The following is a 26,155-nucleotide window of genomic DNA, read 5'->3' as shown; positions in this document are numbered from 1 at the left end:
CTTATCCATTCTAAATATAGTAGTTTAGCACCAGATTTTAAAAGTAAAACAGGAGTTCCTGTTGTGGCGCAGTGGTTAATGAACCTGACTAGCATCCATGAGGTTGCAGCTTCGATCCCTGGCCTCACTCAGTGGGTTAAGGATCCGGCGTAGTGGGGGGCTGTGGTGTAGATTGCAGACGCGGCTTGGATCCTGCATTGCTGTGGCTGTGGTGTAGGCCAGCAGCGGTAGCTCCGATGCGCCCCCTAGCCTGGGAACCTCCATATGCTGCGGGTGCGGCCCTAAAAAGACAAAAATGAATAAAATAAATGTTTAAAAAAAGCAAAGCCAAACCAAACCCGGGCCCTTGTACCCTGCAGCCCTGCCCTGCAAGGGAGTCATGCCCATTCATTCTCCTATCTGCTAATCCTGCTTTAACTGCCAGCTCTGAATTCCTGAAAGGCACACTTAATGAGATGCCTTTGTCAAACCAATGGAGCGTCCTCAGCATGCAGGCACACACGCCTTCCCCTTTATACCAAAGGTGCAATAAAAGCCACTTTTCATTCTCTGCATTCACAGTGTAGACGGCCTCATTTAAATTAATGAGGTGTGCCAACCCCCAAGCCAGAAGGTGATGCGGGGACAAATGGATGGATGTGGAAAGGGCATCAAGGTCGCAGGGAAGAGAGTGGGTCCCCCAGGGATTGTCAGGAATGTCCCTGGCTAGTGGGGAACATTTCAGCCATAGCTTTGGAAGCGAAACGGAGTGTCACAGGAACACAGGGCTGGATGCTATTTGGTCATTTGCACCCCCAGTGAACTGGTCCCAGATTGCAGCAGGCAGCCTCCAAGAGGGTCCCCAAGAATCCCTACCCCTGGCATTCCCACTCGGCTACACAATAACTAGGTGACACAATAAATAAGGGGTCGATTGGAGCTGCAGCTGCTGGTCTACACCGATGCCAGATCCAAGCTGAGTTTGTGACCTACACCACAGCTCATGGCAACACCGGATCCTTAACCCACTGAGTAAGGCCAGGGATCAAACCCACAACCTCATGGTTCCTAGTGGGATTTGTTAACCACTGAGCCACAACGGGAATTCCTCTAATGTGGTAAATATTGATAGATATAACCCACATAAATTATAGCCTTTGGGAATCCTTAATAATATTTTTTTTTTTTTTTTTTTTTGCTTTTTTGGGCCGCACCCACAGCATATGGAGATTCCCAGTCTAGGAGTCTAATCAGAGCTACAGCTGCCGGCCTACACCACAGCCACAGCAATTTAGAATCCGTTGCAGGTTGCAGACGCAGCTCGGATCACGCGTTGCTACGGCTCTGGCATAGGCCTATGGCTACAGCTCTGATTTGACCCCTAGCCTGGGAACCTCCATGTGCCGCGCGGGTGTGGCTCTAGAAAAGGCAAAAAGACCAAAAAAAAAAAAAAAAAGTTTTACCACATTAGAAATTAAAATTGATACTTTTAAAAATATTTTTAAAATTTGTTTACTAATGTATCTTAAAATAATAAACCCATTGCACTTAACCCATAAACTACTTTACTAAAAATAATAACTTTTCCAAACCAAAAAAAAAAAAAATTTAATGATAAGAGTGGCATTGGTTTTACCATTTTGCAAATCTTTTCAGTATCTGGCTCACCAAGGATCTGGCTGGATCCTTGTAACTGCTGCATGTAGGCACTATATTGCATGCTATATAGCTTCTGGAAAACTCCAGTGGACACTGAGAGAGAGAGAGAAAAAAAAAAGCATGTAAGCTTTAGTATGAAAAGAATTTTTACCTCCCTCATCCCCTGACTGGGTCTCATGGACCCCATGGGACACACGGAACCACAGTTTCAGATCAACAAAATGCTGAGAACAAAAAGGTTTATTGTAAATTTGGAAGCAGAACCTGGCCTAAACAGACACACAGTCTTAAATTTCTCCCGGAGTTCCCGTCGTGGTGCAGCGGTTAACGAATCCGACTAGAAACCATGAGGTTGCGGGTTTGATCCCTGGCCTTGCTCAGTGGGTTAAGGATCCGGTGTTGCCATGAGCTGTGGTGTAGGTCGCAGACGCGGCTCGGATCCCGCTCGGCTGTGGCGTAGGCCGGTGGCTACAGCTCCGATTGGACCCCTAGCCTGGGAACCTCCATATGCCGTGGGAGCAGCTCAAGAAAAGGCAAAAAGACAAAAAAAAAAAAAAAAAAATATATATATATATATATATATATATATATATATAATTTATCCCTTTTAGTGGGACAGCCCATAAATTTCACCCCTGAAATATGTCAGCCAGGCTGCCCCAGACCGCATTGGCGCTGTTCCGAATACACAAAATATGCTCCTATGATCTTATTCAAATTTAAAAATTCCCAAGTCCTGAGTATATCGGGGCCTCAGGTCTTCGAATAGGGACCTGTCAGAAATAAACGTTCCATACATGGATATTTCCCTTGCATCTTCTAGATTATTCCATTTTATTTTTCCTAAAACTCTGGTTGCAACCCAAAAGGTTGACATTAAACCTCGGGAATGGCTCACTGTTCACAGTTTGAAAAACTCTAGTGGACCTTCTGTGAGTCCCTGTGACATGCACCCTCCCACCCCCCAGGGCAGGGAACGGATTTGACTTGTTGCATGCTGCACCCCTGAATTCTGCCATGAGGCCTGGCTATGCACAGTAGGTTCAATGAATTTGTTTGTTGAGTGAATAAATGAACAAAGAGCAAGCCACCGTCAGAGTTAGGGCTGCATTCTCACTTACGCCGCTCCCTAGGACTCAAGTATTCTGCCCACGTCATTTCCAAAGACCCAAGCAGCGAAGCCCTCGCTCCTGCTACCTTCACGCACCGCCGCTTCCGCGGGGACAAAGGGGCGGGGGTGGTGAGGGGGGGAAAGACCATTAATCCGAGCCTCCCTTCTGGATGAACCAGAACTCCGTTTCCCACAAGTCTCCGGGGCGGGACTACATTTCCCATAAGCCTCTGCTTCCTCCAGGTTCTGTGCCCTTCAGCGCCCCGGCAGATAATTGCACCTTTCTTCACCCCCGCCCCCCCGGACCCTAGCCCCGAATCCTGTTCTTTCTACCCGCTTATGGTCAATTCACCCCTTAGCTCTGGTCCCAGCACCTCCTGCCTCCTACTCCTCCTGGTGTGATGAACCTGCCTCAGTGTCTCCAGTGAGACCCCCGAGAGGCAGCCTCCTCCTCCTCCCTCTCCCCCACCCCTGGGGTCGTCTGTCTGGAATGCACTGGCGGCGCGTTTTGGACCCCGAGGGTCCTGGACCCCTGCTAGGCAGCGGTGGCGGGGTGGGCCCTGCTGGGGAGGGGGTGTCTGGGTCGCCTCCGCGGTGTGTAGTGAGGCTGCGCCTGGGAGGCGCAGCTCCGGCCTCACGCGGGAGCGACCGCATCGCAGGGGCTCACGGACTACGGAGACGTCCGCTCGCACGGTGGGAACCCGTGCTTCCGGTGCGTCTGCAGCTCAGGGTGCTGTGCGGGGGCGGGGGGCCGGGGAGGGTGACCCCGAGATGGCGGCGCCCTGGCACGTGATGTGTGCGTCCTTGTCTGTTTTGTCTGTGTCCCTGATGGACCGAGTTCCAGTTCCCACTCTGCCACTTCCCGGCTGCGTGCCCTGGGGCAGATGTTTGCACCTCGCTGTGCCTCAGTTTCCTCGTCTGTAAGATGGGGATGATGATTTAAAAAAACCAAAAAAAACCCCAAAACTGCCCCAGAGGGCAGTTGTCAGGATTTAAAAGTAGTATATGTAAAACGCTGAGAACAAAGACTGGTGCCGAGTAAATGCTCATGAGAATAAATAAATTAAATAAGCTACGATCACGTATCTGTTGTATGAGGCAAGTGTCTATGGTTGTATAATGATTGTGTAACCTCACAGGAAATGTGAGTGTTTGTGATGTGTGTTCCATGTGTATCTTTGTATGTGTTCTGTACGCCTGTATTTCGGTATGTGATAGGTGACCACAGCGGGGTAATGTGTCTTTGTAGCCTCGTGTGACGTGTGTCCATCTGTGATGTGTGTGTCCACGAGTGTTCAGATATGTGATGTCTGTATCTTCGTGTATCTGTGTGTTCGATGTGTGTGCCGTGTGTGGCATGTGTCTGGATGCTTCTTTATGTATAATGTGTGTGACTGTCGTGTATGTGATATGTATGGATCAGTGGAATATATTTATGTGTGTTTTGGTACGTGATTTGTGTAGCTTTGTGTATTCTCTGTATGGCGCATCTATATCCATGTGTGAGTTGTGCTTGGATATAGATGAGTACACGTGTATTTGTGTGTCTGACGTGTGTCTCTGTGTATTCATGTGAGTGAGATGTGCCTGTGAGAGATGTATCTTTTCTGTGTCTGTATCTGTGTGTGTGTGTTGTGTATGTTGGTGTGTATTCTTGTATGCGGTGTGTACCTCTCTCTGTGGATCTGCTGTGTGTCTGTGTATATGCCTGCATGGGATACTGGTGTCTGTGTTCGTGTGTGTGTGGTGTGTGCCTGTGCGAGTGATGTCTGTATATTTGTGTGAGGTGCATATTTGTGTTTATCTGTGTGTGTGATTCATGGGTCTGTGAGTCTTCTTTGTTGCCCATTTGTCTGGAACGCCTGTGTTAGTGACTTGGTGCTTTGGCATGTCACCGTGGTGTCTCCGTGGATCTTTGTCTGTGGCGCGCATGTCTGTGGACTTGATGCTTTACTTTGTGGCGTGTGTGGGTCTTTGTGATGCATTTCCTGAGTGGCTGGGTGCATCTGTGCCGGGGGCCGGCCTGCCTGTGCGTTCTTAGTGCAGCCCATCATTCCTGCGTCTTTGTGTGTGACGTGTACGTGTCCCCGTCTGCCGATAGCCATCCACCTTTGTATGTGATGTGTTTGTCTATGAGGGTCTCTGCGACATGTGTCAGCTATGTGTGGGCTGCGTGTGCCTGCCTGACATCTGCATCTTGGCGTGGAGCACACGTGGCCATGCTGGTGGCATGTCACAGCAGTGTCTGGGCCAGGCACTGGGGGCCCTGCGCCCCCCCCCCATACACAAGGGTCTGCTGGTCCCTGTCTGTCCCTCCTCCTCCCCTCCCTCCTGGCAGCCAATGCTACTGGGGAGCCAGTTGCCATGACGACGCTCCATCCTCCCTCTTCCCACCCCTCCGCTGACAGGCTCTCTGCTCCCCCAATCCCAGCTGCCCTCGGGGGCGGGGCCCTCATTCTCCCCCCACCCATCCTACCCTCTCCCCCCCCACCCCAGCAACCCCGGCTCCCCAGCTCCTCTCCTCTGTCCGCCTCTCCATCCCTTCATCTGTCTGTCCCTTCAAAGAGGGGGAGGGGGGTACCTGAGCCAGTAAGCAGCCCCTCCCTCCCCCTGTCCTGAGTCTCCTGCCCCTCTCCTGGGCCGGGGGGGAGGCCAGGGTCGCGCGGGTCCCCATGGCTGGGGGCTGAGGGCCCGCCCCCCCCTCCTCCCCAGCCGCCACCACCTCCATCTCCCTTCCATCCTCGACAAGATGCCTGCCCCCGGCGCCCTCATCCTCCTCGCGGCCGTCTCCGCCTCCGGCTGCCTGGCGTCCCCGGCCCACCCCGGTAAGTCTGTCCGGCCATCCGGCTGTCCAGTGGTCCCCAACCCCACCCTGGCCTGCCCAGGGGTCTGTCTGCAGGGCTCCGGCTCCATCACCTGTGTGGCGTCTTCCCGCAGAGCCGGGGCCTGGGGAGCCGCGGGGACCGTGCCTCTGTCAGCAGGGCCTGTGGGAGGAAGGCTGGGGGCTGGATGGGGAGGGGGTCCGTTCTGGCACCATGTGTGTGTGCACACGCATGTGTGTGTGCAGGTGTGTGCAGGGAGCCGGGGAAGGACAGGGCCTCTGGCAGAATCGGGGGCAGAGGGGACGTATACTGTTTCTAAGGGGGACACGGCATAGGAGGCTGGCTCTAGCTTTGCGGGAGACCCGAGGCTTGCGGAGTTTCCTTCTCAGGGGCTTGGGCTGGGGACAGAGGACTCGTGTGTGCTCCAAGCCTCCCTAAAAGAGACAGGCCTCAACCCCCCTAACTAGGAGGTTCCAGCATGGGGCAAGAATCTTCTCCCAGCCTGCAGTTGGGGACTCATCCTCTTCCCCAAATACCGGGTCTGAAGGCTGTCGTGGGAGCGTATTTTAAATTCTGAGAGCTCCAGGCTCCACTACTACTCCTCCTTCCCGCAATCCTCACTGAAATTCATCCAAACCTGGGGGTGAGGTGATGGGGGGGGTCCCAGCTTAAGGAGAGAGGAGGGACCCCACCCCCAACCACTTGAGAAGGCCCCGAACTACAACTCCCACAATGCCCGGGGCCATCCGGCTCCTTTGCCAAGGGGGCCCCTGGTTACAGAGCATCATGGGAGCTGTAGTTAAGACCGGCTGGGCGGGGAGGGGCATGGAGTCTGGGAGCCCCTGGCTGAAAGCCGGGACCCCAGCCCAGCCCTGTGCCCACAGATGGATTCGCCCTGGGCCGGGCCCCTCTGGCTCCTCCCTATGCCGTGGTTCTCATTTCCTGCTCTGGCCTGCTGGCCTTCATCTTCCTCCTCCTCACCTGTCTGTGCTGCAAACGGGGCGATGTTGGCTTCAAGGTGAGGTGCACGAGGGGATTCAGGGTGGAGGGGAAGACTCAGGCAGGGCTGGGTTTCCCCAACCTGGGTGGCAGGAGGAGAGCGGGGCAGTGAGGCTGAGAGGCCTTCAGGCCTGAAGTTATGGCACGATCTCGAGCCTGGGGATGGAAATTGGGCTGGAATGGGGGGACAGATATGAAAAAGATAGGGATAATATTGATGAAAAGGACCATGGCATGTGTCAGCCCTGTGTTCTCCCCCCCCACCCCTCCTGGCCCCAGGAGTTTGAGAACCCCGAAGGGGAGGATTGCTCTGGGGAGTACACTCCCCCCGCGGAGGAGACCTCTTCCTCACAGTCGCTGCCTGATGTCTACATTCTCCCGCTGGCCGAGGTCTCCCTGCCGATGCCTGCCCCGCAGCCATCACACTCAGGTGCTGCCCCACACCCTGACTAGGATCCCCTGGCCCCAGGGGAGAGGGTAGAAGGCCCTCGGGGAGCAGGGAGCAGAGGCCCCAGGCAGCCAAGGGGAAAGGCAGAGGTGGGAGCCCTGAAATCTTGGAAGCAGCCTAAAGGAAGTTGGAAGTTATCTTGGTGGAAGCCACTGCTTAATCCCAAACCAGATTTGGGGGATTCTTACGGGGCGATCGATGGCGAGGTCAGCCTAGATCTTAATGGCAGAGGCAACCAATGGCAGGCTGAAGTCATGTCAGAGGATCTTGGGATGCCAAAGGGAAGGTCAGATTGGATGCTGGAACCTTGTGGGCAGCCAATGAGGAGGCTGAGATCCCATCATGGAATGTTGGGGGCAGCCTAGGAGAAGAGATTGGTTGGTGTCTCTGCTCTGACCCCGGTCGCCACTGAGTTGCCGGGTGTTGATGGGAGGGGAGAGAGGCTCAGGGGCCTCCCCCTTTTGTCCACCCCACCCCAGATATGAGCACCCCCCTGGGCCTTAGCCGCCAGCACCTCAGCTACCTACAGGAGATTGGGAGTGGCTGGTTTGGGAAGGTGAGTGGGGCTGGGGGTGGGAGCTGAGGATCCATGCAGTCCGGGGCCATGCTCCTGTTCTGTGTCCGTCCCCCCCACTTATCATCTGTCCCCTGCCTACCCCCCCACACCCCTTCAGCCCACCCATTGCCCCCCACTCTGTCCACCTCCCACCCACTGCCACCCACCCCTCCCCCCACATCTGTCCAGTCAGCGCCTCCCTCCTCACTCCATTGACCACTCCGCCTCGCCATCCGGCTCTCCACGCGTCCGTCTGTCCATCCTTCCACCCGTCCCTGCGTCCATCGGACTCTGGGTCTGTGAGTCTCTCACCCCACGCCTGGTGGGGGGACAAGGGTGGTGGGATTTGAAGGAAGAGCCTAGAAAGGAGGGGGGAAGATGGGATCCATGGGGTGGGGCCGAGGTGATCCCTGGGGACAGGGCTGTGGAAACAGCAGGCACTGACTCCTGGGTCCCCCTTGATCAGGTGATCCTGGGAGAGATTTTCTCTGACTACACCCCAGCTCAGGTGGTGGTGAAGGAGCTTCGAGCCAGCGCAGGGCCCCTGGAGCAGCGCAAGTTCATCTCGGAAGCACAGCCGTACAGGTATGGGGACTTCTCGGTGAGTGTGGGGCCCTGGAGGCCCACATGGTCTGAGTTTGCGTCGCATGGAGGCCACATCTGGAAGTGGGAGGAGTAGAGCAGGGGGTCAAACCTGGGTTTGAATCCTAGATCCACCGGTTCCTGGCTATGCCACTCAGGTCAAGTCATCTCCCTCCCTGAGCCTCGGGTTCTTCCTTGGGACAGAGCCTAGGATCTGAAGGCAGGGGGATGAAGGCGAGGGGAGAGCACGGAGGCCTGCCCCTCTCCACTCTGAACCTCGGTATCTTCATCTGGAAACTGAGTCCAGGAAGTCTAAGCATCCTCATGGAGAGGGCAGGAGATGACTTCCTGGGAGAGGATGGGAGGTGACCCTGTGTTAGACGCTGGGTACCTCGTGGTGGTTCCCTCCCTCAGGCCCCTCCTGGCGGGTGAGGAAGCCTAGAATTAGAATCAGAGATCAGGTCCCAAGCTGTTGCCCAGTAAGGCCACTGCGGGGTTTTGTCCTCCCACCCCTGCCTCACTGGACCCGTCCCTCCCCTGCCTGGCCTCCCCTCCACTCTAAAGGCTTCTAGATGAGGATGAAGTACATGGATGCCCTGTCATAGAAAGGGGGTGTCTATGGGGACTTCTCAGCAGCTGGTTGTAAATGTGAGCTTTACCCTGAGACTTGATCGGCCCCTCTTCTGTGAAACATCCCAAGGCTTCCTGTGGCTCACAGGACAAAGTCCCACATGTCTCTACAGCCCACAAGCCTTCTAGCTCCAAGCCCTCTAGCTCCCCCCCACCCCCCTGCCCCTGGCCACCCTCCTCTCCTCATTGACCCTCCCGTATATCAGCCTCTTTCCTGCCTCAGGACAGCCATCCTTGCTGTTCCCTCTGCCTAGAATACCACTCCTGGCTCACTCACCCCAGGTTTCAGATGGTGGGGTCCCTTCCCCTCCTCAGGTCTCAGCTCAGAAAAGCCTTCCCTTATGTGCACAAGCATGCATGCATGTGCACACGCACACATGCACACACACACACACACATACACATGAGCACAATCCCACCTCAGGAGGGCCCTGGGCTGTTCCATCACAACTTGTGTGTTTTCTTCATAACACTTATCCTAGCATGTCATTCATTATTTCTTCTGCTCACTTGCTTATTTCCCAGTCCCCCTCTAGACCCGTGCTGGCAACCACTAGCCACCAGGCTATTTAATTTTATCTTAAAGAAAATGCAGTCGGATTCAAAATGTCTTTCCCCAGCTACCTTTGCCACATTTCAAGGGTTCAGTGGCCACCTATGGCCGGGCTCCCGTGTTAGCTCAGATCTGGAACAGTCCCACCTTCACAGAAAGTTCGGTTGGAGAGTGCAAGACCACACTGGCAGCTCATCCGGGTCCGTCTCATCACCCTGGCACAAGTCTGCCCTCGGTAGGCGTTTGCTGATCAAGCCAGGGACCTGAGAGCAAATCCCAGCTCTGGCACTGTTCCCAGCTGTGTGACCCTGGGCCAGTCCGTTCCCCTCTCTGAGCCTCCTTTTTCCTCTGGCTCAAATGGGAAACATCATCCTGCCCAGCAGGGTTGTTGGAGGACTTAATAGCAGAAGGGGCCAGCCTTGGCTGTGATTAGTTAGTGGGCAGTGGACCCAAGTTCCTTCCACACCTGCCATTGGAAATCTACCCATGTCAGGAGCGCCGGCCAGTTTTTTGAAGCCCCAGCACATGGCCGGTGCTCTAAGAACACTTTCTCTCGTGAATCTTCTACAAAGGAGCTGGAGGCACTATTTCCACCCCGCCATGGCGGGGGGGGAGGTTGGAACACAGATGATGGGCTACTCGGCCCTTAGCACTGGTCCCCACAGTGAAGAAGGGACCCCTGCCTCCTGCCTGGCCCCTGTGGGACCATAACTTATTGTACACCCTCCTGAGCCAGGCTCTGGACCACAAACCTCGGATGTTTTCATCTTCCCACAGACCCTCAGGCTACGTATCAGGGTAAAATTCATTCCACACAGTTTTATTGAGCACCTACTAATCTAGGCACTGTGGACACAGCCACCTGAACAAAAAAACCTCAAATCTTTGTCCTTTGTCAAATCTTTGTCGAGCTCACCACCTAATGGAAGGAATAATAACATTATTATTATTGTTGGGACATTGTTCCATTATTATTATTATTATTATTATTATTATTATTATTATAGAACAACAAAGAAGCAAGTGGAGAAATAAATATTAACAAGAAAATATCAGAGGCTGACAGGTGCCTTGAGGAAGTAAAACAGAATGTGATGGAGTTGCGGGGCTTTGGATGGGTTCGTGAGGGAGGCGGGGTTGAGGAGGAGGAATCAGTCACGCAAAGCACTGTGGGAAGCAGGTTCCAGGCAGAGGGAACAGCAGGAGCGAAGGTGGTGAGGCAGGAGAATGCAGTCAAAATGCAGCGCAAGGAGCTCCCTGGTGGCACAGCCGGTTTAAGGATCCAGTGTTGTCACCGCTGTGGCTTGGGTTCAGTAGCAGCGTGGATCATTTATTCTGTGCTGCCAGCTGCTCTCTGTCCCCTGCTCACCATAACTGTAAGAGGGAGTTACTCGCACTGGCCCCATTTTACAGAAAACGGAGGCAGGTAGCCACGAAATGACTTCAGTGAGGTTACACACCTGGGACAGGGGGAGTCAGGAATCGACCCCCCAAGCCTGACTTCCCCACACTGTGAGGGTAAAGGAGGGGTGCTGCCCAGTGTTGGGGGGCAGTGACACGTCCTGAGGAAATGATGCTGAAACCAAGGGCTGTGGGGTGAATAGGATTTTGATGAGAGGAGAGTTTTCCACAGAGGAGAGCTCTCCAAGTGTAGACGCAAAGACCTGGAGCCTAAGCAGGCGCCTGTGAGTTGGGGGCGATGTGCGCAGGGATAGAGAGTGATGCTGGGACCAGCTGGAGGGGCAGGAAAGACCGAGGAATGAGCTAGCCTCTGTCCCAGGGGGCTGGGGAGCCATGGAGGGTTGTGAGCAGGTGGCAGCAGGTTGGGGACCGACTGAAAAGGAGAAACTGGAGGCAGGGAGGCCAGGAGGAGGCTGAAAAGAGAGTCCAGGAGGGGAAGAGGAGGCTTAAGCTGGCGCTGTGGGGTGGGAGGGGAGGGGAGGCGAGGGGAAGAGTTGGAGGGCAGGAAGGGAGGCTAAGCGGGCAGTGAGCCAGAAGGAAGGGCAAGGAGGTGCCTGGGGATCTGGCTCAGGAACTGGGAGCCAGAGATGGGGATATGGGGGAGAAGTGGGGGGAACACTCTCAAGTGAGGGTACTGAGAAGACTAAAGAGGTTGAAGCAACAGTTTTGTTTTTGCTGGGAGGTTGGGGTGGGACAAGAGGCTGGGCTGGGATGGAAAGGGCTATTTTCTGACCCAGGCAACCTCCCCCCCCTCCAGGAGCCTGCAGCATCCCAACGTCCTCCAGTGCCTGGGCGTCTGCGTTGAGACACTGCCCTTTCTGCTGATTATGGAGTTCTGTCAACTGGTGAGGGTCTTGGGGTGGGGGGGGGAGGGCAGAGGGGGAGCTGGACCTGGTGGGGGCCCAGGGCACTTCCTAGGAATCTTGGGCAATAACATCATCATCATCATTGCGACACCTGTGACATGCGCTAACCTCTCTGTAGAGGAGCATTCACTCCCCAGGGGGCGCGCACTGAACTAGCACTTAAGGTGGATTCTGTTCCTAAGCGCTTCTAAGCAGCTGGGGAAACTGAGGCTCAGAGGGGCTGCCCACTGAGTGCAAAGGCCTCCCCGTCCTCGCCTCGGATTGGCTGGATGCGTGGGTGCCTGAGAAGGGGAGGTGGTGCTGACCCGCCCTGCCCTCTCTCCCAGGGGGACCTGAAGCGTTACCTCCGGGCCCAGCGGCCCCCAGAGGGCCTTTCCCCAGAGCTGCCGCCTCGAGACCTGCGGACACTGCAGAGGATGGGCCTGGAGATCGCCCGCGGGCTGGCACATCTCCATTCCCACAACTACGTGCACAGGTGGCAGCCGGGGAGCCACCGGGAGGAGTTGGGGCTGGGCGGGGCCACCAGAAGGGTCGGGGGGGGAGAGGCGGGGTCAGGACATGAGGGGAGGAGTCAGGAGAGGGGCGGAGTCTGCAGAGGAGTGGGTAGTCGCTAGAGGAGGAGGCCTGGGGCAGGGGGGCGGAGCGGAGGAATCCTGGTGGGAGGGGAGGAATGAGGCCCAGAAGAGGAAAGGCAGCACGGCGGGGCGGGGCGGGGCGGGGCGAGGCGAGTGGGCGGAGTCTAGGCGGCGGGGGCGGGCTTCCCCAGGCTGCTGCCTCCTTCTCACCTCGCCCCCACTTGCCCTCCCCCAGCGACCTGGCCTTGCGCAACTGCCTGCTGACCTCCGACCTCACTGTACGCATCGGAGACTATGGGCTGGCTCACAGCAACTACAAGGTGGGGGCTTCCCTCCCTCACGGCGGGGAGGGGTGTTGAAGGGAGCCCTGGCCCCCTTGACCCCGTTCCGGCCCGCCCCCCAGGAGGACTACTACCTGACCCCAGAGCGCCTGTGGATCCCGCTGCGCTGGGCAGCGCCCGAGCTCCTCGGGGAGCTGCACGGGACCTTCATGGTGGTGGACCAGAGCCGCGAGAGTAACATCTGGTGAGGGACCCGGGCCGCGGGGGCACGGAGAAGGGCAAGGAAGGTGGAAGGGTCACAAGTTCCACAGATGGGGAGACTGAGGCCCGGAGGCCCGGGGGGAGCGCTGATCTCTCTCTGCCCTCCGCTCCTCGCAGGTCCCTAGGGGTGACCCTATGGGAGCTGTTTGAATTTGGGGCACAGCCCTACCGCCACTTGTCAGACGAAGAGGTCCTCGCCTTCGTTGTCCGTCAGCAGCACGTCAAGCTGGCCCGGCCGAGGCTCAAGCTGCCCTATGCGGATTACTGGTGAGGGCGGGGCCTGACCCCTGACCCCTGACTGACCTTCCACCTCCCACCCCAGGATGGTCCCAGAATCCTCCATCTCATTTCGCACCCTCACACGCCATTGCACTCATCACTTGCTGCCAGCCCTAGAATGGAACAGGGACGTCCCCACTCCTGGCAGCATCTGCTACTCGGAGGGGGGAACAGGCATGGAGTGACAGAGCTGGTGTTTGAACCTAGTTTCTCCAATCCTCGAAGACCCCTGCTGCTCGCTTGCGTCTAGTCCCAGCACTCACAGCCCAAACCGGAAGTCATCATGCCTTACTGCCTTCTCACTTCTTCTAGGTCTCTGTCCTTCCTCTCTGGGTTTCTGTCCCCCCCCCCCCCGGGTTTCCATCTTCCTGAGTCTCTGGCCCCTGGTTTCTCTTGGTCACTCCCTCCCCTGCTGGGACTGTACCCTACTCACTCTTGGCCCCTCCCTCTCCCCCAGGTACGACATTCTGCAGTCCTGCTGGCGACCACCTGCCCAGCGCCCCTCGGCCTCTGATCTCCAACTGCAGCTCACCTACCTGCTCTCTGAGCGGCCCCCGAGGCCCCCGCCGCCGCCACCCCCACCCCGGGATGGTCCCTTCCCCTGGCCCTGGCCCCCCAGCACAGCGCCCCCCGCCCGGGGACCCTGTCTTCGCCGTTCCCTCTTCTGGATGGCTTCCCTGGGGCTGACCCTGATGACGTGCTCACGGTCACCGAGAGTAGCCGTGGGCTCAACCTTGAGTGCCTGTGGGAGAAGGCGCGGCGGGGGGCCGGTCGGGGTGGGGGAGCACCTGCCTGGCAGCCGGCGTCCGCGCCCCCAGCCCCCCACGCCAACCCCTCCAACCCTTTCTACGAGGCGCTGTCCACACCCAGCGTGCTGCCGGTCATCAGTGCCCGCAGCCCCTCTGTGAGCAGCGAGTACTACATCCGCCTGGAGGAGCATGGCTCCCCCCCAGAGCCCCTCTTCCCCAATGACTGGGACCCACTGGACCCAGGAGTGCCTGCCCCCCAGGCTGCGCAAGCCCCTTCCGAGGTCCCCCAGCTGGTGTCCGAGACCTGGGCCTCCCCCCTCTTCCCGGCAGCCCGGCCCTTCCCGGCCCAGTCCTCAGCATCTGGCAGCTTCCTCCTGAGTGGCTGGGACCCCGAGGGCCGCGGTGCCGGGGAGACCCTGGCGGGAGACCCTGCCGAGGTGCTGGGGGAGCGGGGGGCCGCCCCGTGGGCCGAAGAAGAGGAGGAGGAGGAGGGCAGCTCCCCGGGGGAAGACAGCAGCAGCATCGGGGGCGGCCCCAGCCGCAGGGGCCCCCTACCCTGTCCCCTGTGCAGCCGCGAGGGGGCCTGCTCCTGCCTGCCCCTAGAGCGGGGGGACGCCGTCGCTGGCTGGGGGGGTCACCCTGCTCTTGGCTGTCCCCATCCCCCGGAAGACGACTCCTCCCTGCGGGCAGAGCGGGGCTCCCTGGCCGACCTGCCCCTGAACCCCCCCGCCTCGGCCCCCCCCGAGTTTCTGGACCCCCTCATGGGGGCGGCGGCGCCCCAGTACCCCGGGCGGGGGCCACCTCCCGCTCCCCCCCCCCGCCGCCACCTCCCCGGGCCTCCGCAGACCCAGCCGTGTCCCCCGACCCTCCCTCAGCCGTGGCCAGTCCCGGCTCAGGCCTGTCGTCTCCGGGCCCCAAGCCGGGGGACAGCGGCTACGAGACCGAGACCCCTTTTTCCCCCGAGGGAGCCTTCCCCGGTGGGGGGGCAGCAGAGGAGGAAGGGGTCCCTCGACCACGGGCTCCCCCCGAGCCCCCCGACCCGGGAGCGCCCCGGCCACCGCCAGACCCGGGTCCCCTCCCGCTCCCGGGGGCCCGGGAGAAGCCAACCTTCGTAGTTCAAGTGAGCACCGAGCAGCTGCTGATGTCCCTGCGGGAGGACGTGACAAGGAACCTCCTGGGGGAGAAGGGGGCAGCCGCCCACGAGACGGGGCCCAGGAAGGCGGCCAGAGGCTCCGGGAACCGAGAGAAAGCCCCGGGCCCAAGCAGGGACCCCGTAGTCCTGGACAGCGGGAAGCAAGCCCCAAGCCCGAACGAGGGCCTGAGCCTCCCCGTGAACGGGGTGACAGTGCTGGAGAACGGGCCACAGAGAGCCCTGGGCATCGAGGAGAAGGTGGCGGAGAACGGGGGGCCGCGGTCCCCAGAGAGAGAAGAGCAAGTGCTGGCGAATGGGGAGCTTCCACCCCCAAGGAAGGAGGAGAAAGTGCTGGAGAATGGGGACCCAGGGTCCCCGGAGAGAGAAGAGCAAGTGCTGGCGAATGGGGGACTGACACTCCCAAAGATCGAGGAGGTGTCAGAGAATGGGGGCCTGACACTCCCCAGGAACCCAGAGAGGCTGCCAGAGACTGGGCCTTGGAGAGCCCCAGGGCCCTGGGAGAAGAACCCCGAGAGTGGGGCTCCAGCCCCCACGACCGGGGAGCCAGTCCCAGAGACCTCGCTGGAGAGAGCCCCGGCCCCCGGCGCAGTGGCCTTGGCCCTGAACGGCGGGGAGACAGCCCCTGGCCCCACTGGCCCAGCCCCCAGGAGCGGGGTGCTGGAACCCGGGACCGAGAGGAGAGCCCCCGAGACTGGGGGGGCACCGAGAGCCCCCGGGGCTGGGAGGCTGGACCTCGGGAGTGGGGCCCGAGCCCCAGTGGGCATGGGGATGGCCCCCGGCGGCGGCCTCGGAAGCGGCGTGGACGCAAAGGCCGGATGGGTCGACAGCATGAGGCCACAGCCACCTCTGCCACCGCCGGAAGCACAGCCGAGGAGGCCGGAGCCAATGCTCCAGAGAGCCAGGCAGGAAGTGGTCCCCGAGGGAGAGCCCGGGGTCCCAGACAGCAAGGCCGGAGGAGACATGGCACCCAGCGGAGACGCGGACCCCCCCAAGCCCGAGAGGAAGGGCCCCGAGATGCCACGACTATTCTTGGACTTGGGACCTCCTCAGGGGAACAGCGAGCAGATCAAAGGTGAGCGGGCTGCTGGGAGCTTGGGAAACGCGGTTGGGGGCCGAGGCCCAGCTCCTTCTAAGGTATTGGGTGCAGCTGAGATGTTCAGGCTCCCGAGGACCAGACAGGTCAGCCTGGCAGTGAGGAGTGCAGACTGCACCCTGGAGCCCTACCACCTGGGTTCAAATCCTGCCTCTGCCCCTCCCTAGCTCTGTGACCTTGGACAAATGACCTTCCTTCTCTGTGTCTCAGTTTCCCCATCTGCCAAAAATGGATGACCCAGATGGCACCTACCTAACAGGGTTGTTGGGAGGGTTAAATGAGTTAGGACTTTCAAAGCCTTTGGCTAATGCCTGGCGGGTAAGCACCTGCTGTTATGATCACAGTTCACTTAGACCGGGGGTCGCAAACCCATGCCCATGGGGACCAGGCAATAAATATATGGGAATGAATGGAGGGGAGGGAATGAATCAATGAATGAATGAATGAGAACTGGGAGATATGGGGTGGGAGGTGGGGGGGGGAGGGAAATTGGGCCAGTTCTCAGCTCCATTCAGGAAATGTGCCACTTTCCCCCTTTAAGCCAGAGTTCAAATTGTTTTCATGGTTGACACCAATCCAAAGAAAACTTCTCTGTGGGCTGGGCTGCCGATGTGTGATCTCTGGTTTAAACTTTCCAACAAACTGAGGCATCTATTCAGTGTGCCAGACTGAGCTGCCCAGGGCTGGGACGCAGACCCTGCCCTGTCCACCTTAGTAGTGGTGGCCTCAAAGCCTGGTAGAAATGCCTTTTCTAGAAACTGAGCTTTGATAGGACTACAGGAGCGTTTTGTCATTGAGAGGGAGCAATGTGAGAAATTTAAGAGAAGAGAAATGGAGAGTAAAGATAAATGGTCCCATTGTGGCTCAGCGGTAAAGAACCCGATTAGGATCCATGAGTATAGGTAGGTTCCATCCCTGGCCTCACTCCGTGGGTTAAGGATCCGGTGTTGCCGTGAGCTGTGGTGCAGGTCGCAGATGCAGCTCGGATCTGGCATTGCTGTGGCTGTGGCGTAGGTGTGCAGCTCCAGCTCCAATGAGACCCCTGGCCTGGGAACCTTCATATGCCATGGGTGCGGCCCTAAAAGGGGAAAAAAAGATAAGTGGCCCCTGTTTAGGTGTGGGCATAGGGACTGTGGTTCCATGGGAGTCACCCAGAGGCCTGATCTCCTTTATTTAAGGTATCAAAGTTATGAATGACCGGGCCTGTTTTATTTTGGCAACCTTGTAGCCATACTTGAGGGGAGGGTTATCATCTCCATTTGCCAGAGGAGCCTGAGGCTCAAGAGGAAAGGTCGGGAAGGGAACTGGGTGTAGAACCTTCCTTCCTCAAAGTCTAGAGTATTAGAGCCCTATCCCTTCTTTGAGATTGTTGTGGGGAGTTTGCAACCCGCTTGGTCAGGAAAGACTCTGAGCAGCATGAAAATGTCAGGGGATGAGCAGCTAAGATGCCTCAGAGGATCTGGGGTGTGGGTGTTGTTGGGTGAGAAAAGATTGGGAATAACCTGCTTTTTAAAAAAACCCAGCGAACTCCTACACATCCTTCATGACCCCACTCAAATTTCCCTTTCTCTGGGAAGCCTTCTTAATTTCTAAAGGCTGTCCTTCTTCTGGGTACCCACAACCCCCATAGCTCCCTCTATACTGATCTCCCACCCCATCACCTTGAGATGGGTGGGCAAGGAAGGCTTCAATGAGGAGGTGACTTTTGGGGGGAGCTGCACCCCTGGCATGCAGAAGTTCCCAAATCAGGGATCAAACCTGTACCACAGCAGTGACAACGCTAGATACTTAACCACTAGGCCACCAGGGAACTCCCTAGGAGGTGACTTTTGAGCAGAGATGAAGGAAGTGAGCTGGGTGAACATTTGGGAGAAGGATGTTTCAGACAGATGACTCTGGGAGATGGGCACTAACTTGGCATGTTCAGGGAATAGCAAAGGGCCCCCCGAAGCTGGAGTAGAGTAAATGAGGGGGTGGAACTTGGCCTGGTCCACATCCCTCTTTATCCACGCCCTGCCCTGATCCTCTTGTCATCCCCGCCATCGCCTCCTACAGGGCCTGGAACACTGCATTTATCCAGTCATGGAGAATTAAGCAGCCCCTGTCCATTTACCAGTGAGGCAACAGAGGCTCAGAGAGGTGGATCCGCTGGCCTAGGGACACACAGCAAGAGAGCAGGGTAGGCTTGGTATTTGAAGCGAGGTTTTCTTCCCTCCCAGCAGGCTGTGATCAAGGAGTCTTAGGGCAGGAAAAGGGCCTGAACACGATTAGATGCCCCAATTTTCGGGCAATTGAGGTGCTTGGAGGGAAGAAACATCACCGAGCAGGGAACATTCAAGATTAATATTAACCAAGTGCTTCGATGTACTTGGGGCTTGGGGAGGAAGCCAGAGTGAGCCAGACGCAGTCTCTGTTCTGTGGCAAGGCAAACATTAACTACATTGCCGGAGAATTATAGTTTTACACTGAGAACAACCGCTCAGAAAGAGAGGTTCTTAGTGCAATGCAGTGCAGAGCAGGTGGCCTGGCCTGACCTCCTGGGAGAGCACTAAAGGCTTTGAAAGTCCAGACAGAGCTGGAGGATGAATAGAACTTGAGTTAGAAAAGGAACTTCCAGCAGAGGAACAACCTATGCAAAGGCTCCGAGGTGGGAGGGATGGGGATGTGGCCCAAGTGGCTGGAATAGGTCAAGCCAGAATGAGGTGGGGACAGAGCCAGAAGAAGTCAGCTGAGCCAGGGCGCCTGGGCCTGGTGGGCCTCGGGAGGAGCCGCATCTTTGTGCTGTGGGCCCTGGGGCACGGTGGGCAGGGTTAAGCCCTGGAGTGGGGGACGCTCTCTCATTCCGCTTGGAGAACCCCCATGCAGCCTTCTGCTTCACAAGGCTGGAAGCAGGTCCAGATTGTGGCTGAGATTTCCTGAGGAAACGCAGCTAGGCCCGAGAGCATGACTCAGTTTCCCCAGGATCAGGCGCTCACTGGGTCTCTTCCCTCGCAGCCAAGCTCTCACGGCTCTCGCTGGCGCTGCCGCCGCTCACGCTCACGCCGTTCCCGGGACCGGGCCCGCGGCGGCCCCCGTGGGAGGGCGCGGACGCCGGGGCGCCTGGCGGGGAGGCCGGCGGGGCGGGGGCGCCGGGGCCGGCGGAGGAGGACGGGGAGGACGAGGACGAGGACGAGGAGGAGGACGAGGAGGCGGCGGCAGCGGGCGCGGCAGCGGGGCCGCGGGGCCCCGGGAGAGCACGGGCAGCCCCGGTACCCGTCGTGGTGAGCAGCACCGACGCGGACGCGGCCCGCCCGTTGCGGGGGCTGCTCAAATCTCCGCGCGGGGCCGACGAACCCGAGGACAGCGAGCTGGAGAGGAAACGCAAGATGGTCTCCTTCCACGGGGACGTGACCGTCTACCTCTTCGACCAGGTGCGCTCCCGCGGGGGATGCGGGACCCGGGAGGCGGGGCTTGTGGAGGGCGGGGCCGCCTAGGATGGGGGCGGGGGGCAGGGCCTGGGAATAACTGACAAGGGAATGGGGCGGGACTTGAAGGTCGGGATGCGGGAAGGCGGGACTTGATTGTGGGGGCGGGGTCTGGGAATGGGGCGGGGCCCGGAGGAAGGGCCGGGCGGAGTCCAGGGCAGCAGAGGTGGGGCCTGAGGTGAGGATGCGGAGAGGCCTGGATGGGGAAGGGTGCTTGAGGGCTGGGAAGAAAGAGAGGATTAGAGCGTGGTCTGTAAAATGGAGGCGGGGCCTAAGCGTAGCTCGAGGCAGGGTTTGTCCACCAAAGCTCTACTGAGAGGCTAGGGGACCGCTCAGGATGGAGCGCATCTTAGCCACTAAGGGTAGGCAGTGGAGAGCTTGTTGGTAGAGCTTAAAAGATGCGACTTGTAGTGTTAAGATACTAAGTGCAGGAATGGATTCAGGAATGGGACAGAGCTGATGAACTAATGAATTGTGGCGGAACTCCGATGGGTTGAGGATTGTGTTAAGAGTTTCCTGAGCCTGGGGAGTTGCTGTTGTGGCTCGGTGGTTAACGAACCCAACTAGTATCCTTGAGGACGCGGGTTCGATCCCTGGCCTTGCTCAGTGGGTTAAGGATCTGGCGTTTTTGTGGCCGTGGTGTAGGTCGCAGACGCGGGTCTGATCCCGAGTTGTTGTGGCTGTGGCGTAGGCCGGCAGCTACAGCCGATTCGACCTCTAGCCTGGGAACCTCCATATGCCGCGAGTGCGGCCCTAAAAATACCAAAAAAAAAAAAAAAAAGAGTAACTAGCCTGGGAGGATAGTGTTGAAGAGAAAAACGGCGACGTGGTGCTTGTGGACTGCGGCCATATTTAAATGAACCTGGGCGGAGCACACTGAGGTCCTGAGATGAGTGAGAACAGGGTCAAGGCCACTGAAACGAAGTGGCGGGGCTTGGAAGACTGGAGTGGGGCCACTTCAGAGGGCGGCGCTTAGGGGCTCGAGGGAGGGTCAGGAGGTGCTCAGGCTGGGGTAGGGGTATAGGAGCCGGTAGTTCTGGGGTCCGCACTTAGACGCCTGCGGCCCATATCTGATAAGGGTCATGGAGACGGGGCGGGATTTACGGAGATTGTCTTATGTTAGAGTCGTCTGTGGAGGCAGGGCGTTAAGTGGCAGGGAGAGAATTCCGGCAGTGGACTGCTTAGCTGTGGTCGAGGCTCCCTCTTTGTTGGGGGAGGAGCCTCAGGCTCGGGTGGGGGTAAAGCTGGCCCGAGGCATCGAAGGGGATCTCAGAGAGAGAGGAAGGGCAAGTTGTTAACAAGCTTGTTGGGATGCAGCAATTTGGATGTGATGGTTCGCTCCCCTTCTCCTCCCCTCATCTGCCTTCACAGGAGACGCCAACCAACGAGCTGAGTGTCCAGGGCCCCCCCGAGGGGGACACGGACCCGTCAACGCCCCCAGCGCCCCCGACGCCTCCCCACCCCGCCACCCCCGGAGATGGGTTTCCCAGCAACGACAGCGGCTTTGGTGAGGGGCGGGGCGGGGCGGGGCAGAATTGGGGGCGGGGTCTGCGGCTAGAGCAGCGTCGGGGCGGGGCCTGCGGAGGGGCGGGGTCACAGGGCGTAAATTGAAGTTGGGACGCCGAAGAAGTCGCTGAGGGTCTGACGGTGCCTACTCTCTTCTTCCCCCTCAACCCCAACGCTAGGAGGCAGTTTCGAGTGGGCGGAGGATTTCCCCCTCCTCCCCCCGCCAGGCCCCCCGCTGTGCTTCTCCCGCTTCTCCGTCTCGCCTGCGCTGGAGACCCCGGGGCCCCCCGCCCGGGCCCCCGACGCCCGGCCCGCAGGTACCGTGCTTCAGACCCTCGACCCTGGCCCACCTCTGCCGGTCTCCCTCCGTCCTCATCTGTCCCTGCTCACTTTCTTGTCCCCATCTCTGAGTTCCCCTGCCTCTCTCGGTCAGCGTTTGCTGCTCACCAGTGAAATCCCACCCAACCCTGGAACCAGTTCAGGCTAAGTGGCGTCCATCATTTGGGCTCAGGCCGTCACGCCCTCACCTGAGTCTCAATTTCCCCTTCTGTAAGGATCCCCTCTGAGCCTTGCCCCTCTTTACCCCCCATCTCTGGGCTAGGATTCCTGCCTAGCACTTGCCAGATTCTCATCCCACCTCTGTTTGGGGGCACAGACTGGTCAGAGGCAAAGAGTGAGAGGAGGAGTTCCCGTCGTGGCGCAGCGGAAACGAATTCCGATTAGGAACCATGAGGATGTGGGTTCTATCCCTGGCCTCGCTCCATGGGTTAAGAAACTGGCGTTGCCATGAGCTGTGGTGCAGGCTGCAGACGTGGCTCAGAAGAGCGAGCGCAAAGGAGGGGGCTCACAGCTGGTTAATATGAACCAGAGGAGAGAGGGTGTGCGAGGGAGGCCCTGTAGTGAAAACGGCAGTGGCACACTACCACTAGTTAGTAATAGCAAGCACTCACCTAGACACTAGAATGTGACCCCATGGGGTGGATTCTAGTCTCGCCCCCATTCTGCAGAAGAGAAAACCGAAATGCAGAGAGAAATGGGGAGCCAGGTACAAACCTGGGCTGCCTGGCCTCTGAGTCCGTTCCCTCCCCAGCAGTCAGCATTTGTCAGCTTCTTGCCTCCTGGTGTTTTGCATAGGCTAATCCCCTGGATGCAGGGCTCGCACTGGGCCCGGCGGGTGGAGGTGTTCCCAGAGGACAGAGCTAAGGTGGAAGGTGCCGCTGGCCCTTTGTGGACAGTTCCGTGCCTGTCTCCCCCACATCGTACCTAACTGAGTCCAAGTGTTGGCCCTGCCCGTTCTCAGCTGTGTGACCTAGGGCAAGTCACTTTCCGTCTCTGTACCCCAGTTTCTCAGTGGACTGAGGAGGATAACAGGATCTAACTCATTAGATCATTAAGGGGATTAAGTGGCTTAATCCTCCCCATGCACGCAGCAGTGGTCTCCAGCTGGTAGCTGTTACCGCGCTTAAGTAATGCTTATTGGGCATTGGCTGTGCCGGGCACTGGGGGATTCTGTGCTGAGCACGATCAGGGAGCCCCCCCTGCCGCCTCCCCAACCCCTCACAGTCCTGCAGTGAATGAATAAGAGCAAGCGTGGGGGTGCTGAGAAAGCAGAGGGCAAGAGGAAAGGAATTTGCCTCTTCAGTGGCGGAAGAGTCATTTAACCAGGCACTTGGAGGGTCGGTTGTCATTAACCAGGTGAAGGGGAAGGGACCAGTTAGCTAGCAGTCGGGACAGCTTGCAGGGGGCCTGAGGCAGGACAGAGCTTGGCTGGTTCATGGAACAGAAGGAGGAGGATGTGTCTGGGGGTTGCAGTGGATGGGGGGTGGGGGAGGTGAGAGAGAGCAGGGAGGAGGGGCCGCGGGGGGGGGGGCGCTTGGTCCTGGGGACGCTTGGGAGCCACAGGAGGATTGTAAGCAGGGGAGGGCAGCACAGCCCTGGGTGTAGGAAGACTTCTCCAGGGCCGTGTGGGGGCCTCCGGAGGCGGGGAGGCTGGGGAGGCCAGGTCGAGTGTCCAGGAGGGAGAGGGGAGCACAAGGAGAGAGTCAAGGGCAACCTCCTCCGATTTCACCCCTAAATGTCACTTCTCCCAGACATCTCCTCTGATGCCCGCATGAAGACAGGGTGAGGCGGGTTCCAGGGCGTGGGGACACCGACCAAGCGGTGACTCAGGGTGGAGGCCAGCAGGGCTGGCGATCACAGATGACTTGATCTTTATTCACCAGGAGAGGAGAGGGAGGGCGCAACCGTGCAGCACCCCTGAATCCCTTTACTCAGAACTTAGCTATCCTGCTGCAGCTGGGCTGGGGAGCTGCTGAGCCGGTGTCCCTGAGATCGCAGCGTGGGGGCCCAAGGAGAGCCTCCTTCTTCCTTAGACCCGTGCTTGGCGTGGCTCTGCCTGCATCATTCACATTCCCCGGGTGCTGAGGGACGCCCTACCCCACCCCAGACTTTCCCTACTTCTTTGTTTTTTGGTTTTTTTTTTTTTGTCCTTTTGCCTTTTCTAGGGCCGCACCCATGGCACACGGAGGTTCCCAGGCTAGGGGATGAACCAGAACTGTAGCCGCCGGCCTACATCAGAGCCACAGCAACACAGGATCTGAGCCGCGTCTGCAGCCTACACCACAGCTCACGGCAACGCCAGATCCCCAACCTACTGAGCAAGGCCAGGGATCAAACCCGCAACCCCATGGTTCCTAGTCAGATTCGTTAACCACTGCACCACGACAGGAACTTCTGTCCCTACTTCTTTGAAAGGAACATGAGGGTCATGCTCCCCATAGGAGGAGAAAGAACGATGGGGCTCAGGACAGGGAGTGAGGGCAGTGACCTTCCCCAGGCCATTCAGGTGAGAAGTGGAGGTGGGGGGGGGTGCCCAGTGTGTAGCCCTGGGTGCGAGCCCCCACCCCACAGTCCTTGGTTTTCTGGATCTGTGGCATGGGTGGGAGGCTCTCCTTCCACTGGGAGAGGAGTGGTGGGAAAATTCGTTTCCCTTTGTGGTGCAGTGGAAACGAATCTGACTAGTATCCATGAGGATGTGGGTTCGATCCCTGGCCTCACTTGGAGGTTAAGGATCCGGTGTTGCCGTGAGCTGTGGTGTAGGCCGGCAGCCGCAGCTCCGATTCGACCCCTAGCCAGGGAACTTGCATATGCCTCGGGTGCAGCCCTAAAACAGCAAAAAAAAAAAAAAAAAAAAAAATTGGGGGGGTGGTTCTCTGTACGGGGGCACTGCTGGATGCTGGGGTTGTGGCGGTGACTAAACACAGTCCTGTCCTCTCTGACCTTCCATTCTAGTGGGGCAAGCAGGCAGGACCTGCTTTGACATTGACCAAGATTAGCCCAGAGAACATGAAGAGAAATAACTACAGTGCAATGAGATAGAATGACTTGGGGTGTGCAGTGGGGAGGAGCTGGGGGTGACTGGTTGACTGAACAGCCGGCCTGAGAAAGCCCCTGGGGGTGGGGCTCTAGTGACAGAGGCCTGAGTGCTATGGGAAGGGCTAAGGGAGGGCCAGGCCGTGGGAACGGCCAGTGCAAAGGCCCTGGGGCAAGTCCGTGCTTGGCTTGCAGGAGGAAGAGCAAGGTGGAGATCAATGTGGCTGGAGCAGAGTGGGTCTCGGGAGGGAGTGAACAAGGACAGCGAAGGGACAGAGCAGACCATGGGGCCATGGAGAGGGTGTTCTTTTCATCCCGATGAGCCCGAGGCCCCGAGCCCTTCCGTAACAACTCTGTTTCTCTCTCCACTCCCTCCATCCTCAGGCCCCGTGGAGAACTGACTCCCCGAAGACCTGACCCCCCTGCACCCCCAGAAGAGGGGCTGAGAATAGAATCCTCTGTGGACGACGGAGCCACTGCCACCACCACAGACGCCGCCTCCGGGGAGGCCCCCGAGGCTGGGCCCTCCCCCTCCCCCTCCCCCACCATGTGCCAAACGGGGGGCCCTGGCCCCCCGCCCCCCAGCCCCCCGGACGGCTCCCCCGAGCCCCCTGACCCCCTCGGTGCCAAATGAGGCAGGAAGCCCCTCGCCCCTCCCTGGAGAGCCGCCTTTCTCGGCACTGAACTGAACTCTTTCGGGCCTGGAGCCCCTCTGCACAGCAGAGGCCCCTCCTCACCCCCTTCCAGCCCCGGACAGGGGCAGCAGGCTTCGGGGACCTGGACCCCCCCATCTCGCGTCTCCCTTCGCGTCCCCCACCCGCCCGGCCCCTGGAGGGGCCTCTGGTTCAAACCTTCGCGTGGCATTTTCACATTATTTAAAAAAGACAAAAACAACTTTTTGGAGGAACGTGGGGCGTGTGTGTGTTTCGGGAGGCCCGGCGGGAGGATGCAGGGAGCGCGCAGCCGCCATCCTCACGGCCCCACTTGACAGATGGGAAGGTCAAGGCTCAGAAAGGCAGAGACGCCTGCGCAGTGGCGGGACCCTTGGCTTCTCCGCTTCTCTGGACCCCAGCCCCACGTCACCGTCACCGCTGCAGTCTCAACCTACAGTTCAAGAGGTGACGAAGACCCGGCGAGGGTGGGGGCAAGCATTATGGTCAGAGCCACGCTTCTGCCAGGTGGTCCGTGGTGGTGGCCAGAAGCTGTCCCGGGGCCGGGGCTGGGAGGAAGAGGCTCAGGAGTGACCTGCCAGCAGCCACACTGGACGGCGGCCACATCCCACACACGTCAGAGCAGCACCGCCTGTGCCTCGAGGGTCCGGCTCTGCCTCCCTGTGCAGACATGTTTTTGTCCCCCTCTTGCCCAGCCCCGTGCCCCTCTTCCCCTCCTGTGTTTCCCCACCTCTCCGGCCGTCTTCCTCTCAGCCTCCTTCTTCCCATCTGATCCTATTTTTAGTTGAGTTCCTCCCACCTCCACCTTGCTTCTTGTGTCTCCTCGTTGCCTTCCTGTATAATGTCTCTATCACAGGTTTGGTTGTTTTTTTTTGGGGGGGTGGGTTCTTTTGTCTTTTTAGGGCTGAACCCAAGGCATATGGAGGTTCCCAGGCCAGGGGTCGAATCAGAGCTGCAGCTGTCAGCCTACACCACAGCCCCAGCAGTGCAGGATCCGAGCCACATCTGCGACCTACACCACAGCACACAGCAATGCTGGATCCTTAACCTACAGGGTGAGGCCAGAGATCGAACCTGTGTCCTCA

General features: G+C 58.5%; 1 protein-coding gene across 1 annotated transcript; it reads left to right on the top strand.

Annotated features, from left to right (window-relative positions):
- Window positions 3,032–24,934, top strand: LMTK3 (lemur tyrosine kinase 3). Its single transcript, XM_005664670.3, is given in 18 exon segments — window positions 3,032–3,461; window positions 5,499–5,574; window positions 6,456–6,589; window positions 6,850–7,000; window positions 7,498–7,574; window positions 8,041–8,159; window positions 11,558–11,645; window positions 11,993–12,141; window positions 12,477–12,561; window positions 12,645–12,766; window positions 12,901–13,050; window positions 13,520–13,677; window positions 13,680–14,618; window positions 14,621–16,036; window positions 19,052–19,467; window positions 20,893–21,028; window positions 21,207–21,344; window positions 24,784–24,934. Coding segments are annotated over 18 exon segments (4,593 nt in total). The 5' UTR covers window positions 3,032–3,239; the 3' UTR covers window positions 24,801–24,934.

Source organism: Sus scrofa, chromosome 6 (assembly GCF_000003025.6).
Source record: "Sus scrofa isolate TJ Tabasco breed Duroc chromosome 6, Sscrofa11.1, whole genome shotgun sequence".
Lineage (NCBI taxonomy): Eukaryota > Metazoa > Chordata > Mammalia > Artiodactyla > Suidae > Sus > Sus scrofa.
This window is presented reverse-complemented; position numbering and strand designations above follow the sequence as displayed.